The sequence below is a fragment of the Pseudonaja textilis genome, chromosome 12 (assembly GCF_049901715.1).
Source record: "Pseudonaja textilis isolate UNSWEBS1 chromosome 12, rPseTex1.2, whole genome shotgun sequence".
NCBI lineage: Eukaryota > Metazoa > Chordata > Lepidosauria > Squamata > Elapidae > Pseudonaja > Pseudonaja textilis.
In genome coordinates, this window is record NC_142001.1 from 5892823 (window position 1) to 5905944 (window position 13122).

Here is a 13122-nt window from a genome sequence, read left to right on the forward strand (position 1 = left end):
ATTCCGACCGGGTCCTCTCCTGCCATCAAGGGGGAACCCCAGGTGAGGGGCGGCTGCTCTGGAGAGAGGAGAGGAGAGGAGAGGAAGGAGAGGAGAGGAGGGGAGAGGAGAGGAGAGGAGAGGGGAGGGGAGGGGAGAGAGAGGAGAGGGAGGAGAGGAGAGGAGAGAGAGGAGAGGAGAGGAGAGGAGAGGGGAGAGGAGAGGAGAGGAGACAGGAGGGGAGGAGAGGAGAGGGAGGGGGAGAGGACCAAGCAAAGGCCGGACTATTCTCAGTACCTTCGACAGGAGCTGCTGCTGCTGGTTGTGCTTCTGGCGGAGGCAGGCCACCTCTTTCCAGAGGGCTTTGTTTTCCCTGGAAACAAGGAGCGGAAAGAGGCAAGATGGTGAAAGTGAGCAACTTCCAAGGGTTCAGGCTAGTCCGGCGGAGACTTTTGCAAGAAGATTTGGGTTGCTGCACTTCAGGAAAGGGGGGGATGTGTGGGAGGAGGAGGGGGGGACTAACCAGTTTTTCACTCCAAAAGACCCGGAATGGAAAAGGAGATGCCACGACTTCGCGCGACTTTCCCCTGGGATCTGGTGGGGCAACGAAGAAGCTTTTCCTGAAGTGATGTGAGGAAGGGGTTCCCCTAATCATGTTTGAACTACAGTAACTGACACGGTTCGGGAGAAGGGCTTTCCTCAGCTCTGCTCCATGAGATCCTTTAAACGGAGACTCGGGAGGCCAAAGTCACAAGAGATCCCTGCTCAGGGGCAAAATACGGGTCCTGCAGACAAAAAGCCATCAGCATTTCCAAGAATGGTTTCTTTGAAAGGGGACAGGCAGAAACGTTTTGTATCTGCAGACATTAAGGGGTTAGACAGCCTATCAGTCCAGCCCTTCATCGGGAAGCTTTTTCTGGACTTAGGTCGCCTTCTGCTCTCCCAATGACTATGGATCTTTTCGCATCCCAACTAGACCATTGTTAATTAAAACATCAAAGGACAACAGTTAAGACTTGCAGGTGAGTAAAATCTCAGATAAAATTCTGAAGCTGGGCAGGCCAACTCAGCAACCAGCAGGAACAAGATCTTTGGGGACAGAGGACAAGAAAAAGGATCGATCTTCCTCCTAGATTTGCAATTATTAGCAGCTACGATAGCAAGATCCATAGTATAATGTTTGTTGTTGGAACAGAAGGTCATCCAGGATGCCAACAGGGCCACCATTTTGTACTTGGGCAAACCATGCATTCTATCTGCAGCTCTATAGTTTGTGGGGGGGACAGGACGGTGGGGACACGGACTCCTCTCATGATTTGCCTCTTAATACTTGCTCATGGTGCCTTCATGGTGCTGCACCTTTTCATACTTTCCAGCTTGATGTCCATGCTGTTCTGTTGCTCCCTCATCTCCTGGACTTCTGATAACACTTTGTGCAAGTCATCTGGGCAGATTTTTAGATCTTCCGGCCTTACCGTGGCCACCTGGTGAGAGAGTAGACTGAAGATGATAAGATGAAACATGACGAGAAACAAACGCGACCAAAATTTGACTCATACGGAATGAAGACGCTGAAGACACTCAACCTTCTCCTTGCCGATCATAGATGATAATCCAAAGATGTGGTTTATGCCCACTCAGGAATAGCAACCTGGGCACTCACCTACCCCAGTGTATCAGAATTGTCCTGAGAAAGCAGGATTGCAACATCCCACAAAGAAAAACACTGACACATGTGTAAAAGGAACAGCTAAATCTCAGAAGTCTATGCCACCTCTGACACTGCTGGTCTTACGGCTGGTCAATTTTGGTATAATATTCGTATCATTGTTCGTATGATTTTTATTTAGAGGTTTGTCCTTACTGTATTTGGAATATATTTTCTTAAAAAGATAACGCTGAGTTGTCAAAAAGCATCCACTGAAGAAATTTGTTCATGCTCACAGTTTGAGTGAAAGTCATAGTGGCATCATCACTATGATCCTGCACAGGAAACATCTGATTTGTGGCTTAAAAGCTAAGTTGTTTTTATATAATATGTGAGGTTTTATTTTTCTTTTATTGGTTTTTGAAATATATAGTTATGCAGAAAGTATATGACTGTAATTACATTTTGTAGCTGGCTGTTCAGCCTCCACAGCGCCAGAATTTTGCAAGTAACTCAGCATTTTACCCATTAGAAAAAGAATTAGCACGGATGAAAAACATCAGAGCCAAGACTCCTTCCGCTCAAGACCAGCTCAACCTCTGGAGACTTCATGAACCCGCTTGTACGCAAGCGGCCTTGCCTTGGCCTTCTTCTACATTAGCTTTTCATCCGTCCAAGTACTAAAGAGATTCAGCCCTGCTTAAGTTTGGGGGTGTGTGTGGACTTTTTAGGGGGGAGGGGAGATCCACCAAGGTCCAATCCAGTTTTGCTCATAATGCTTTAAACCAGGGGTGTCAAACTCACGCCGTCCTGGCGGCGCCACGTGACGTATCGGGACTTTTTCGCCCTTCGCTAAACCAGGCGTGGGCCTGGCCAGCGCATGACGCATCTGGCCAGCAGGCCGGGAGTTGGACAGGCCCTGTTTTAAACAGAGAGAGGCCCAGGTAACCTGTGATCATATTGAACCGAGAAGTTTTAACCAGGTTCTATTCTAGGAGACAGTACCTTCCTTTTGATGTTTGCCAGCAAATCAAACTGCCCTCTCTTGAAAAACGGATGCTGAAATTCAATGGCAGAATTCTTGTCACACGTTATCATGCCATTTTCAAGTGCAATCACTTTCCTGAAGCCATCTGTAACAACATCAGAGGAAATTAAATGTGTTTGTGTCTCCGAGAAGCTCACTTTCATTCAAACACTTGGCTTTTCTTTTATCTAGGTGCAAACTGGCCACTCAAAAGGAGAGTTACAGTGGTCCATATGCTGATATGACAAAAACATTTCCTTTCTTCCTTCTTCAAAGGGAAGATATCAATGTGATAACAGACCAAAAGAACAGCAAAATCTGGATACCAACAGGGCAAAGTCAAGGGATGGAAGGTGCGTATTTCTTACAAGATTCTTTTTCGAGTTTTTGAAACTGGAAGGACTAAGTCAGATGCTCTGCAGACTGAGCTACGTCAAGGATGGCTAGCCTTTCCCATGCTGCGTGCCAAAAGTGCGCGTGCGTGCCTGCACCCATGATGCAATGTGCGCGTGACTCCCCCCCCCAGCCCCCTGCGCACACGACCCCCGCACTGCACACTTCTGTGCATAAAACCCCCGTGCGCCGCATGCCTCTGCACATGCGCACGTGTCTCCCATGTGCGCATCTTCCCCCGCACATGCGCATAGATACCTGACAATCAGTTGGCTGGCGGCGGCACGCGCATGCGCAACGGGGCTCTTCCCGGCGACCTCTCGTGTGCCTGCAGGAGTGGCTCTGCAGGCCACTCCCGGCACATGTGCCATAGATTGGCCATCACGGAGCCACGTTATTTAGTGTCCACAATCCCACTCAGTGAATGCAGCAAAGAAAGACCCCTGGGCCCTTCTGTTTCCAAAAGTATAATTTATCGTGCAGATACAGATGTGGAAGTAGAGAAGCCAGCTCTCTAATGGCTTCATGAGTAAACACCATAGTTAAAGATCCCCTTCTTTTTCCTGGCCCTCCCATGGTTATATTTGACATTTTTTTAATCAATATTCAACTTCCCCTTTTCAGCTAAGGTTGTTAAGGAAGTGGTGAGAACTCAGCTTCCAAGGGACCCCTGATGGTGGAGATCTTTCTAGAATTGAGGGACACATTGTGGCTGACAAGGGCATTTAAATGGGCTGTCAAAATCTCTCTGGAATAAAAAAAGAGATTGCAAGATTACCCATCTGTACTCCCAGACAGTTTGTTTGTGTGTGTGTGTGTGTGTGTGTGTGTGAACACAACAGGAACTATGTTTTTCTGATTGACTGGAACTTATGGGATTTCAATGTGCTTATAGCTGCTGTTAGTCTGTAAAGATTCTCAGTCATCCAGGTCCTGGTTGTCCCAAAAGTGCTTTTTCTAGAAGCAACTGGGCTTTCTTATTTTTTTCTTTGAAGACATTTCACTCCTCATCCAAGAAGCATCTTTAGCTCTGACTGGATGGTGGGGAATGGAAGGATTTTATGACAGTTGGTCATTTGCATCCAAGGACCACAGTGTGTCCCGCTCTCGGGAAGGAATAAAAAAGTTTTTCCAATGAATTTTAATTCACTACTGTTTATTATTAGAAAATCATTCAAAATTTAACCTATTCTTACAAAAGAACCAGGAACTGGAATATATAAATCCTCTTAATTTAAATGTGTATTTCTAAAAAAAATCTTGCTTTGTGTCGAAGAAAATTTCAATTCAAACATTGTAATTTTTATTCCTAATTGTTATTTCATTGCCTCATCAAATTCCAGGGAGAAAAAAAATGTACTTACAAAAATGTAAAATCTACTTACTTAAAAAACTTAGACAGGTTAACAGAGTTGGAAGGGACCTTGTAGGTCATCCAGTCCAACCCCCCGCCCCCAAAGCAGGAGACCCTACATCTTTTCTGACAGATGGCAGTCCATTCTCTTCCTGAAAACTTCCAGTGATGAAGCTCCCAGAACTTCTGAAGGCAACTTCTGTTCCATTGGTTGATTGCTCTCACTGTCGGAAAATTTCATCTTATTTTCAAATTGAATCTCTCCTTGTTCAGTTTCCATCCATTATTCCTTGTCTGGCCTTCAGGTGCTTTGGAAAATAGCTTGACCCCCTTCCTCCTCTCTGTGGCAGCCCCTCAAATATTGCAACGCTGCTATCATGTCTCCCCTGGTTCTTTTCTTCACGAGACTAGCCGTGTCCATTGTAATTCAGTACTGTTTATTATTAGAAAAATGTAACCTATTCTTGCAAAAGAACCAAGAATTTTCTTCACTAGACTAGTTATGTATATTTAATTCAATAGTTTTATTATTAGAAAATCATTCAAAATTTAACCTATTCTTGCAACCGTTCATCGTATGTTTTACCCTCCAGTCCCTAATCATCCTGGTTGCTCTTCTCTGCAATCTTTCCAAAGTCTCAACATCTTTTTTATAGTGTGGTGTGGTGACCAAAACTGGATGCGGTACTCTAGGTGTGGTCTTACTAAGGCTTTATAGAGTGGTATTAGTACTTCACTTGATCTTGATTGTATCACTCTGTTAATGCAACTTAGGATTGCATCGGCGGCTGCTGCACACTGTTGCCCCATATTTGGCTGGTTGTCCACTAAGACTCCAAGATCCCTCTCACAGTCACTGCTACTGAGCCTGGTTTCAGTATGGCTACCATGTATTTACAAGGTATGAATTGCTATTCCTGAGTCCCTGTCTTCACTCTCTCCTGATCCAGGAAAGGAAGGAGGCGGCTGGCATACCAGCCAAGCCTGCCCACAGCTTCCACTTGTCTCTCTAGCCGGAGCCCCAAATCCAAGAAGGACCCCCAGATTGGAAACCTGGTCCTTCTCAGAGCCTCCCTGGAGCCCAAGGAAACTCACAGCAACTCCGTCGAAGTCTGCTCCACCCCAACCAGCCCTTTACAATCTCCAGGACTTCCAGAGCATCTTGTTCTGCCACAGGATGGAAAGCTGAGTGTGATCAGCACACTGCACTAATAACATCAAGCCCCAAACCAAAGATGGCCCTCTCCGATTATTGAGAGTGAGCAAGGCCCATCAGATTCTCTTTCAGGGCTTCCTCTGTCTTTTGAAAGATACGTCACCACCAACTGAAGGTCTCCTACATTCTTTTCCTCTCTCTTTGGGGCTGGAGGTTTTATACCAGTCTCTTGCCAAGAATCTGCTGGTCAATTATTTATTTATTCTCCTTTATCTCTGAGACCTCAAGATGACTGACATACGGGACTTTGTACTTTTCTGTCGTACCATAACAGAATAACTGACCCAAAACTGCACGACGAACTCCACAGCCAAGCAGGTATTTCAAGCCAAGCTTCTGAAATACACGTTGCTAAAGGTACATCTGCCTTAGAACACACTGCACTTTGCCTTGCATAGCAATAGCTACAGCATTTAGACTTATATACCACTTCAAGGTGCTTTACAGCCCACTCTAAGCTGTTTACTGTGAGCCGGTGAGACTCAAACTGCCAAACTGCAGGCAGTTGGCAGTCAGCAGATGTCGCCTGCACTACTGCATGCTCACCACTGCACCACCACAGCATACCTATGTCAGACATGCCACATATAACTCCAAATGGACACACCTTAGAATGAGCACATAATACAACAGGGTGCAGTTAAGGGCAGCTATTGCATGCTCACCGCATGCTCACCACTGCATGCTCACCACTGCACCACCACAGCATACCTATGTCAGACATGCCACACGTAACTCCAAATGGACACACCTTAGAATGAGCACATAGTACAACAGGGTGCGGTTAAGGGCAGCCGTTGCATGCTCACTGCATGCTCACCACTGCATGCTCACCATTGCACCACCACAGCATACCTATGTCGGACATGCCACACATAACTCCAAATGGACACACCTTAGAATGAGCACATAATACAACAGGGTGCGGTTAAGGGCAGCTGTTGCTGCCTCCATGTAGCTACTCTACCCTGAAGTTTACTTCCTACAGGTACGAAAGTGTATATGAACTGGGAAACAAGAGCTATGCAAACTTTCTGAAAGGGGAATTTTGAAGTCTGCCAGTACTATACGTTCCCCCAAAACTTGAATGCAGTTACATCCTCTGCAAGGCTCCTGCAGCTACTTCAAAGGCCTTCCCCTAATGTATGGACGTGGTTATGGAGCTGGCATAGCTACGTGTAGATGGTGTTTCTGCTGCCTCCCAGCACAGAGAACAACAGTGTGTGGCCTACATGAGCAAGACCTCCTGGGGCCTCTTTTAAAGCAGCTGCAGAACCTTTCAGAGGAAGCTGCTCCTTCATAACCCAAATGCCAATTTTTAAAAATGCACATACTGCTTTATAGCTATCGTATGGTACATAAATTTGCATAAATCAGTTAGGTTGTTCAATATTAAAATAATTTGTTATGTTTATTTTTTTGCCAGTTTAGGTAGAGGAGGAGGTTATTTTTTTTTCATTTTAATGGACACGGGGTGCCGAAAACAACAAAAGTGTGTAGGCAGAACCTGATACTTACAGATGTTGAGCTGTCGTATGAAGCTAGACAAATTGTTGTGTTTGAAGTACTTAGGAAGCAATTCTTTAGCAAATCTCTGTTCATCCAGAATGCAAAAATTTTGTCCATTCTAGAAAAGTTAAGGAAAAAAAACAAGTACAGTAAGAAAAAGTAACTAAAGATGTCAAGACCTACTACTCAGTGGCATCACACCGTCTATTATTTTGGGGCACCTCACTCAGTGGCATATATTGGTGGTGCACTGAACAGACCGGGCGAGATGCGACTTCCATCTCTTAACTAAAGAGAATCCACCAAGGCAACCAGAGAACGATGGCAGAGCAATCCATCTCTAGCTATCTCTACTGAACCAGGAAATGAAGGGTCCCAATGGAACTTTTCTTGGGAGGTTGTAAGAAAACACAGTGAAGCAGCCGCTAGAACCGTCTCTCTCTCCCTCCCTCGTTATTTGGACATAAGTTTTGGTCTGAGCTTCAGTAGCAAAATTCCCACCAGCAAGCCTTGCTTCGACCCCAGCAACCTTTCACTCGTCTTAAGAGTTACAGAGCTAAGAATTATCAACTGCTGCAGTTGTTAATGTCCTTAAAGCTATAACTGATTCCCAAAATGCCTCTAAATATACAGAAGTCTTTTTCTGAAAAAAATGAGCTTTGGATTTTTTTTAATGTGGTGGGACACATTGACAGGGTGACTGATGGGATGTAAGATGCAAAAGATGTGAAATGTATTTTATTGTAAATTTATGTACGTGAGCAAGCCAACAATGCATTTTGATTTGACCTCCATCTGTGAAATGATAGAGTCCAGTTTGATTTTCTCAGACATTAATCATACCAAGATTTGGGTTTTTTTATTCATTATTCAAAAAAATAATTCCTTTTTTATTCATTCAAAAGCACAACAAAGAATGTTCTTTCTGTGCCAACTCAGAAAGCTCCAACTGCTTTTCTACAGAGGAATTATTCAGCTTGTCATCTGCACCTCTGTAACTGTCTGGTTTGGTTCTGCAACCCAACAGGACAGACACAGACTTCAGAGGATAATTAGGACTGCAGAAAAAACAGTGGCTACCAACCTGCCTTCCATCGAGGACCTGCATACTGCATGAGTCAAAAAGCGGGCTGTGAAAATATCTACAGACCCCTCATATCCCGGACATAAACTGTTTCAATTCCTTCCCTCAAAACGACGCTATAGAGCCATGATGACGAACCTATGGCACACATGCACAGGTGGCACGTGGAGCAATTTCTGCAGGCATGCGAGCCCCAGCCAAACTTACCTGCACTGCACATGCACGCGCCTCCCAGCTAATTTTCGGCCAGTTTGAGGCCTTTTTTGAGGGAAGCCTCTGCAGCCAATACTGAAAGGGCCTGTTTTCAGCCTCCAGAGGGCCGCTGGAGCCCGGGGGAGGCCGTTTTCGCCCTCCTGGGGGCTCAAGGAAAGCCTCTGCAGCCTTTGGAGGCTGAAAAACGGCCCAGCTCCAGGGCGAAAACAGTCTACCGCAGGCTCCAGCGGCCCTCCGGAGGCTGAAAATGGGCACTGCTGGTATTTCCGGAAGGCCTGTTCTTTGGCCTCCTGAGGCTGCAGAGGCTTTCCTCGAGCCTCAGGGAGGCTGAAAAAGGCCTCAAACGGGCCGAAAAACAGCTGGGAAATGCACACATGCGCAGTGCAAGTAAGGGGGGGGTGTTGCATGCACATGCGCGGGGGGTGGGGCACATTGCATTGGGAGTGCTGGCATGCATGCGCGCTTTCAGCACACACCAAAAAGGTCCATCACTACTATAGAGCACTGCACACCAGAACAATTAGACACAAGAACAGTTTTTCCCCAAACGCCATCACTCTGCTAAACAAATAATTCCCTCAACACTGTGTGTAGAGTTGTAATTGCAGGAATGTTCCAATCTTGGATGGCAAACCTCAGATAAAGAATGTTTCCAAGCAAATACAACTCAGGTAAACAAAGTCACTAATCTAAAGGAGGATTAGAGAGAGGAAGTAAACATATGTTAGACTTTACCTAGAGATAATTAATTGTATTAATTACTGTGCTAAACAGTAACAAAAGTTAAGCAGTAACCAAAGTTAACCAATGATGGAGGAAAACTAAAAATGTGTATAAATGCAAGACTAGACTCCAATAAAGATCATCATGATTCAGTTGTTCATGATCAAACAACTCGACTGCCTCGTCATTACAACAACTGTTCAACTATTTCCTACATCTGCACTATCATTATTAATCTTCTCATTACTCCTATCACCCATCCCCTCCCACTTGTGATTGTATGACTGTATGACTTTGTTGCTTGTATCCTTACGATTTATATGGACTGTTTCCTAGTATGATTTGTTTGCCTATTTGTACCCCATGATCATCATTAAAAGTTATACTTTATGATTCTTAATGAACGTATCTTTTCTTTTTATGTACACCGAGAGCCTATGCACCAAGGCATATTCCTTGCGTGTCTAATCGTACTTGGCCAATAAAGAATTCATTCATTCATGGTTTTATTATTTTCATTTTGCTTTCATTCTACTTTTATCATATATAGTAGTACTATATAAACAATAAGATGTATTAGTAATTGATCGACTGCCAATTTTAGCACATCGCAATCTGGGTGACTTATAATATTAAAAGGTGAAACTAGACAACATCTATAAACAATACAAATACAATACTATAAAAATACAAATGCTCAACTCTAACTAAAAGACGAAGAGGGAGGGAATAGGGTGGGTGGGGAGGGGGATCTGTTATTAATCTATCAACCACCCCCGAATGTGCCCAAGCCCCATTATTGCCTAAAGATTAAGCTATGTTACACAAATAGAAATGTACCAAAAAAAGCTAGTAAAAAAAGAGACCTAACATTTCAATTTGCAAGCTGTTCTGCCTAGCAAGAACCTACGCTGTGACTTGACAATCTATCAGTTCTGGATTCTGAGTTGAACCTTGGAAGGTGGGAAACACGCCCCCCCCCCCAACACACACACACACTCTTGCCCCGCCTCTGGCACCTCAGGATCCAAGCGATCTGCATTTGCACCCTCAGCTGCTTATTCCTTGGCCCAGGAATTCTTGGGAGCCACATACATGCACCCCTAATCTTCTATTTGTCAAACCCTATTTGCCTTCAAAGCAAAAACCATTACCTGGCAAAATAGTCCAAATAAATATGGCAGCTCTTGAAGCCACATGACCAGGAGTGAAAGAGCCCTTGCAGTCATGAATTGGCCCATGAAGCAGGACGTTCATGAAATAAACCTGATACGGGAATTGCTCATACATCAGATTCACAAAAGGCAAGTGGGCCTCTTTCTCTGACACGTTACGAACAGCATTAAAAGCGACACTGGCAGAGATATAATCAAGTTTTTCTCAGGAAGACTAATCCACATCCACGTGCAATGCTCAGCCCAGAAGTATTCTTAGCAAATCCTACCTTGAGAGTGAATACCAACCTGTCCATTCTTAGAGTTCCCTTACAGAAATATTATAAAGCCTCAGAACATTAATTAAAAACATTTTTGTGGTTCAGAATCCTAGATAATCCCCGAGAAAGTTGCCTGCAGCACTGTAACTACATGAACACAGGAAAATGGGATTTCAACTGGAAGGTTTTAGCTGGTTCCAACTAATTTTGCAGACATAATTATTTTGATATAATTAACATGTATTTGCATGCCTGCATTCATTTGTAAACAAAATACTAACCCAGTAAGGCATTGCCTGAATTAAAGGGGGGGAGAGAGAAAGGCAAGGCAACACCTCGAAGTCATAGTGTCCCATTTCTGAAGCTACACAATCCTGTTTTCCATCTACTAAACAGCCTGTGTCCTAAAAGGTGCTTTTTCAAGAGGCAACTGGACTTTCTTGTTTTCTTTGAAGATGTTTCACTTCTCATCCAAGAGGCGTCTGAAGAGCTGAAGAAGCTTCTTGGATGAGAAGCCCAGTTGCTTCTTGAAAAAAACACCTTGGGGACAACCGTGACCTGGATGACTGGGAATCCAGACATAAACAGCCTGTGGCTTTTCAAAGGCTGAAAATGGTTAGAAGAAACCATTTCATAATAAACATCCCCTTCTGCACTCGATTCACATTCATTTAGCACCCCTTTATTCTTGACCCCATTATTTTTAAGTTCCCCACATTCAACTTCCTTTTCTGCTTCTCCCAATATATAAAACTCTCCGTCCTGGAGAACAAAGTGGAATACAGCCTTGTACACGTCACTTCTTTAGATTAGCATTGCTTCCTCGCAACAGACTGCATGTTCCTTCCCTGTGACCACCTACACCACAATCACTAAATGAGGACTGGCTGTAAAGTTATCTATTTTTTCTGTCAAGCAGGACCATCTCGACTTTTATTGCCCTGATTTTTAGATTCATACTCCTGGATGCATTGTACAACTTATCCCACATTTGCTACAAGTTCTCTGCCAAGAAGATATCATCATGTATACAGGAATATATCCAGTTAGGGTCCCAACTAATACACCTTGAGTGATAACAGTAACATGCATCGTACATCTGCCTACAAATATATTCAGTGAGCAAGGGGTCAACCAGCAGCATTTACAAGCATGGTCAACTTTTTCCAAGATGGCAGGTTTGGAGCCATAGCCAAAGCCCTCCCCATTTGTACTTGCAGATATGGAGATGGCTGTGGAGACGACAAATATTGACACCTCTTTATGTTCATGCATGCTTTATTTCCCACAATGTGCTACTTGTGTCACATACAGTAGCCACATTTCAACAGCACATTCTGAAAAAACATTCTGTAATTTAAACCTATTTAATTTAACAAATTACAATATAATTTTAAAAAATTATAGCTGAAAATAAGTATAACTAAAATACAGTCAGATTCAGTATCTTCTGATTGCCATTATCATGGCATAAAACGTTGGTATCATTCTGGAGATTTCCTAATGCTGGCCATTTAGAAGGTAAGAATTGATGGAGGCATGGTACAGTGCTCGCTGCAGTAGAGATATAGTGTTAGTCCTCTCTCTTTGAATCAAAGTCAAATTTCTCCGTCTGAGCTCTCTCCAGATCAGGCTGAGCATGGATAAAAAACTGGGGGCTACAATACATTGGACCGGGTTGTTATTTCTTTCAAGGAGAGCAGTCTCTATTGATTAATAGTTGAGCTAAAGATTCATCCCTGAATTTTATCAATCCAATACTTCAATTGGCAGAGTAGTAGGTGATCCTTGATTGAGATGCACCCAAGTACAGTGGCACTGCGCAAGGATCTCAAAAATTTAGATTGGACTGCCTTAAACCTACATATATTCTTAGAAATGCAAGACTATGCACAATACACCAGATACCTGGGCTTTTTACTGTTAAGGGAAAATTTGTTGCTCAGGGTTGAAATGAGGGGTCCTTGGCGATCTCTTGAGCTTGGCTGTTTTCTTGCAAACATTTCATTACCCAACTAGGTCACATCATCAGTGCTAGATGGTGTCTAGCACTGATGTCATCTAGCACTGATGATGTTACCCAGTTTGGGTAATGAAGTGTCTGCAAGAAAACAGCCAAACTCAGAGATCACCAAGGACCCCTCACTTGAGCTTCTAGAAGTTTGATTGCTGTGGGCGCATACAGCAGTTGTTGCTCCTACAGGTTATATATCGAATTATTGCATTAAGAAACAAGCACACTATGAAAGTTTAAAGAGTAGTGTTTTCAGAAAGATGACAACTGGAAGTATATGTCTAGATATTAAAAAGCCTTTACCTGCTCCATTTGGTTGTTATCAATTTCTCAAATATGGGGCTCGATTAGCATTCCACCTTGTAAATACAACTACTTTAGTTTCACATGACTATTTCAGGTCAACCAAAGATGTTAGCAGGTGGAAGCTGACCCACAGACCCACTTGCAACACAGACAGAATAACAATATTTTCAGTATATATAAAAATGGAAATTGATTTTGCCAGGGTTGAATTTTAGCCCTAT

At 43.7% G+C, this 13122-nt stretch overlaps 1 protein-coding gene across 3 annotated transcripts in view; it reads right to left on the minus strand.

The window, feature by feature from the left end:
- LOC113437888 (heat shock factor protein 3-like) overlaps nt 1-13122 on the minus strand; it is a 30661-nt gene that overhangs the window by 16127 nt on the left and 1412 nt on the right. For 2 of the 3 annotated variants that reach the window (XM_026703085.2, XM_087940912.1), the window contains exons 2-5: nt 7136-7244; nt 2633-2760; nt 1339-1463; nt 277-352 (exon numbers count right to left, since the gene is read on the minus strand). In XM_026703085.2, the coding sequence (XP_026558870.1) occupies nt 277-352; nt 1339-1463; nt 2633-2760; nt 7136-7244 (438 nt within the window). Of the gene's footprint in view, nt 1-276; nt 353-1338; nt 1464-2632; nt 2761-7135; nt 7245-10862; nt 10982-13122 lie in introns of those variants that run through there. The other variant, XM_087940911.1, reaches the window with a different exon arrangement.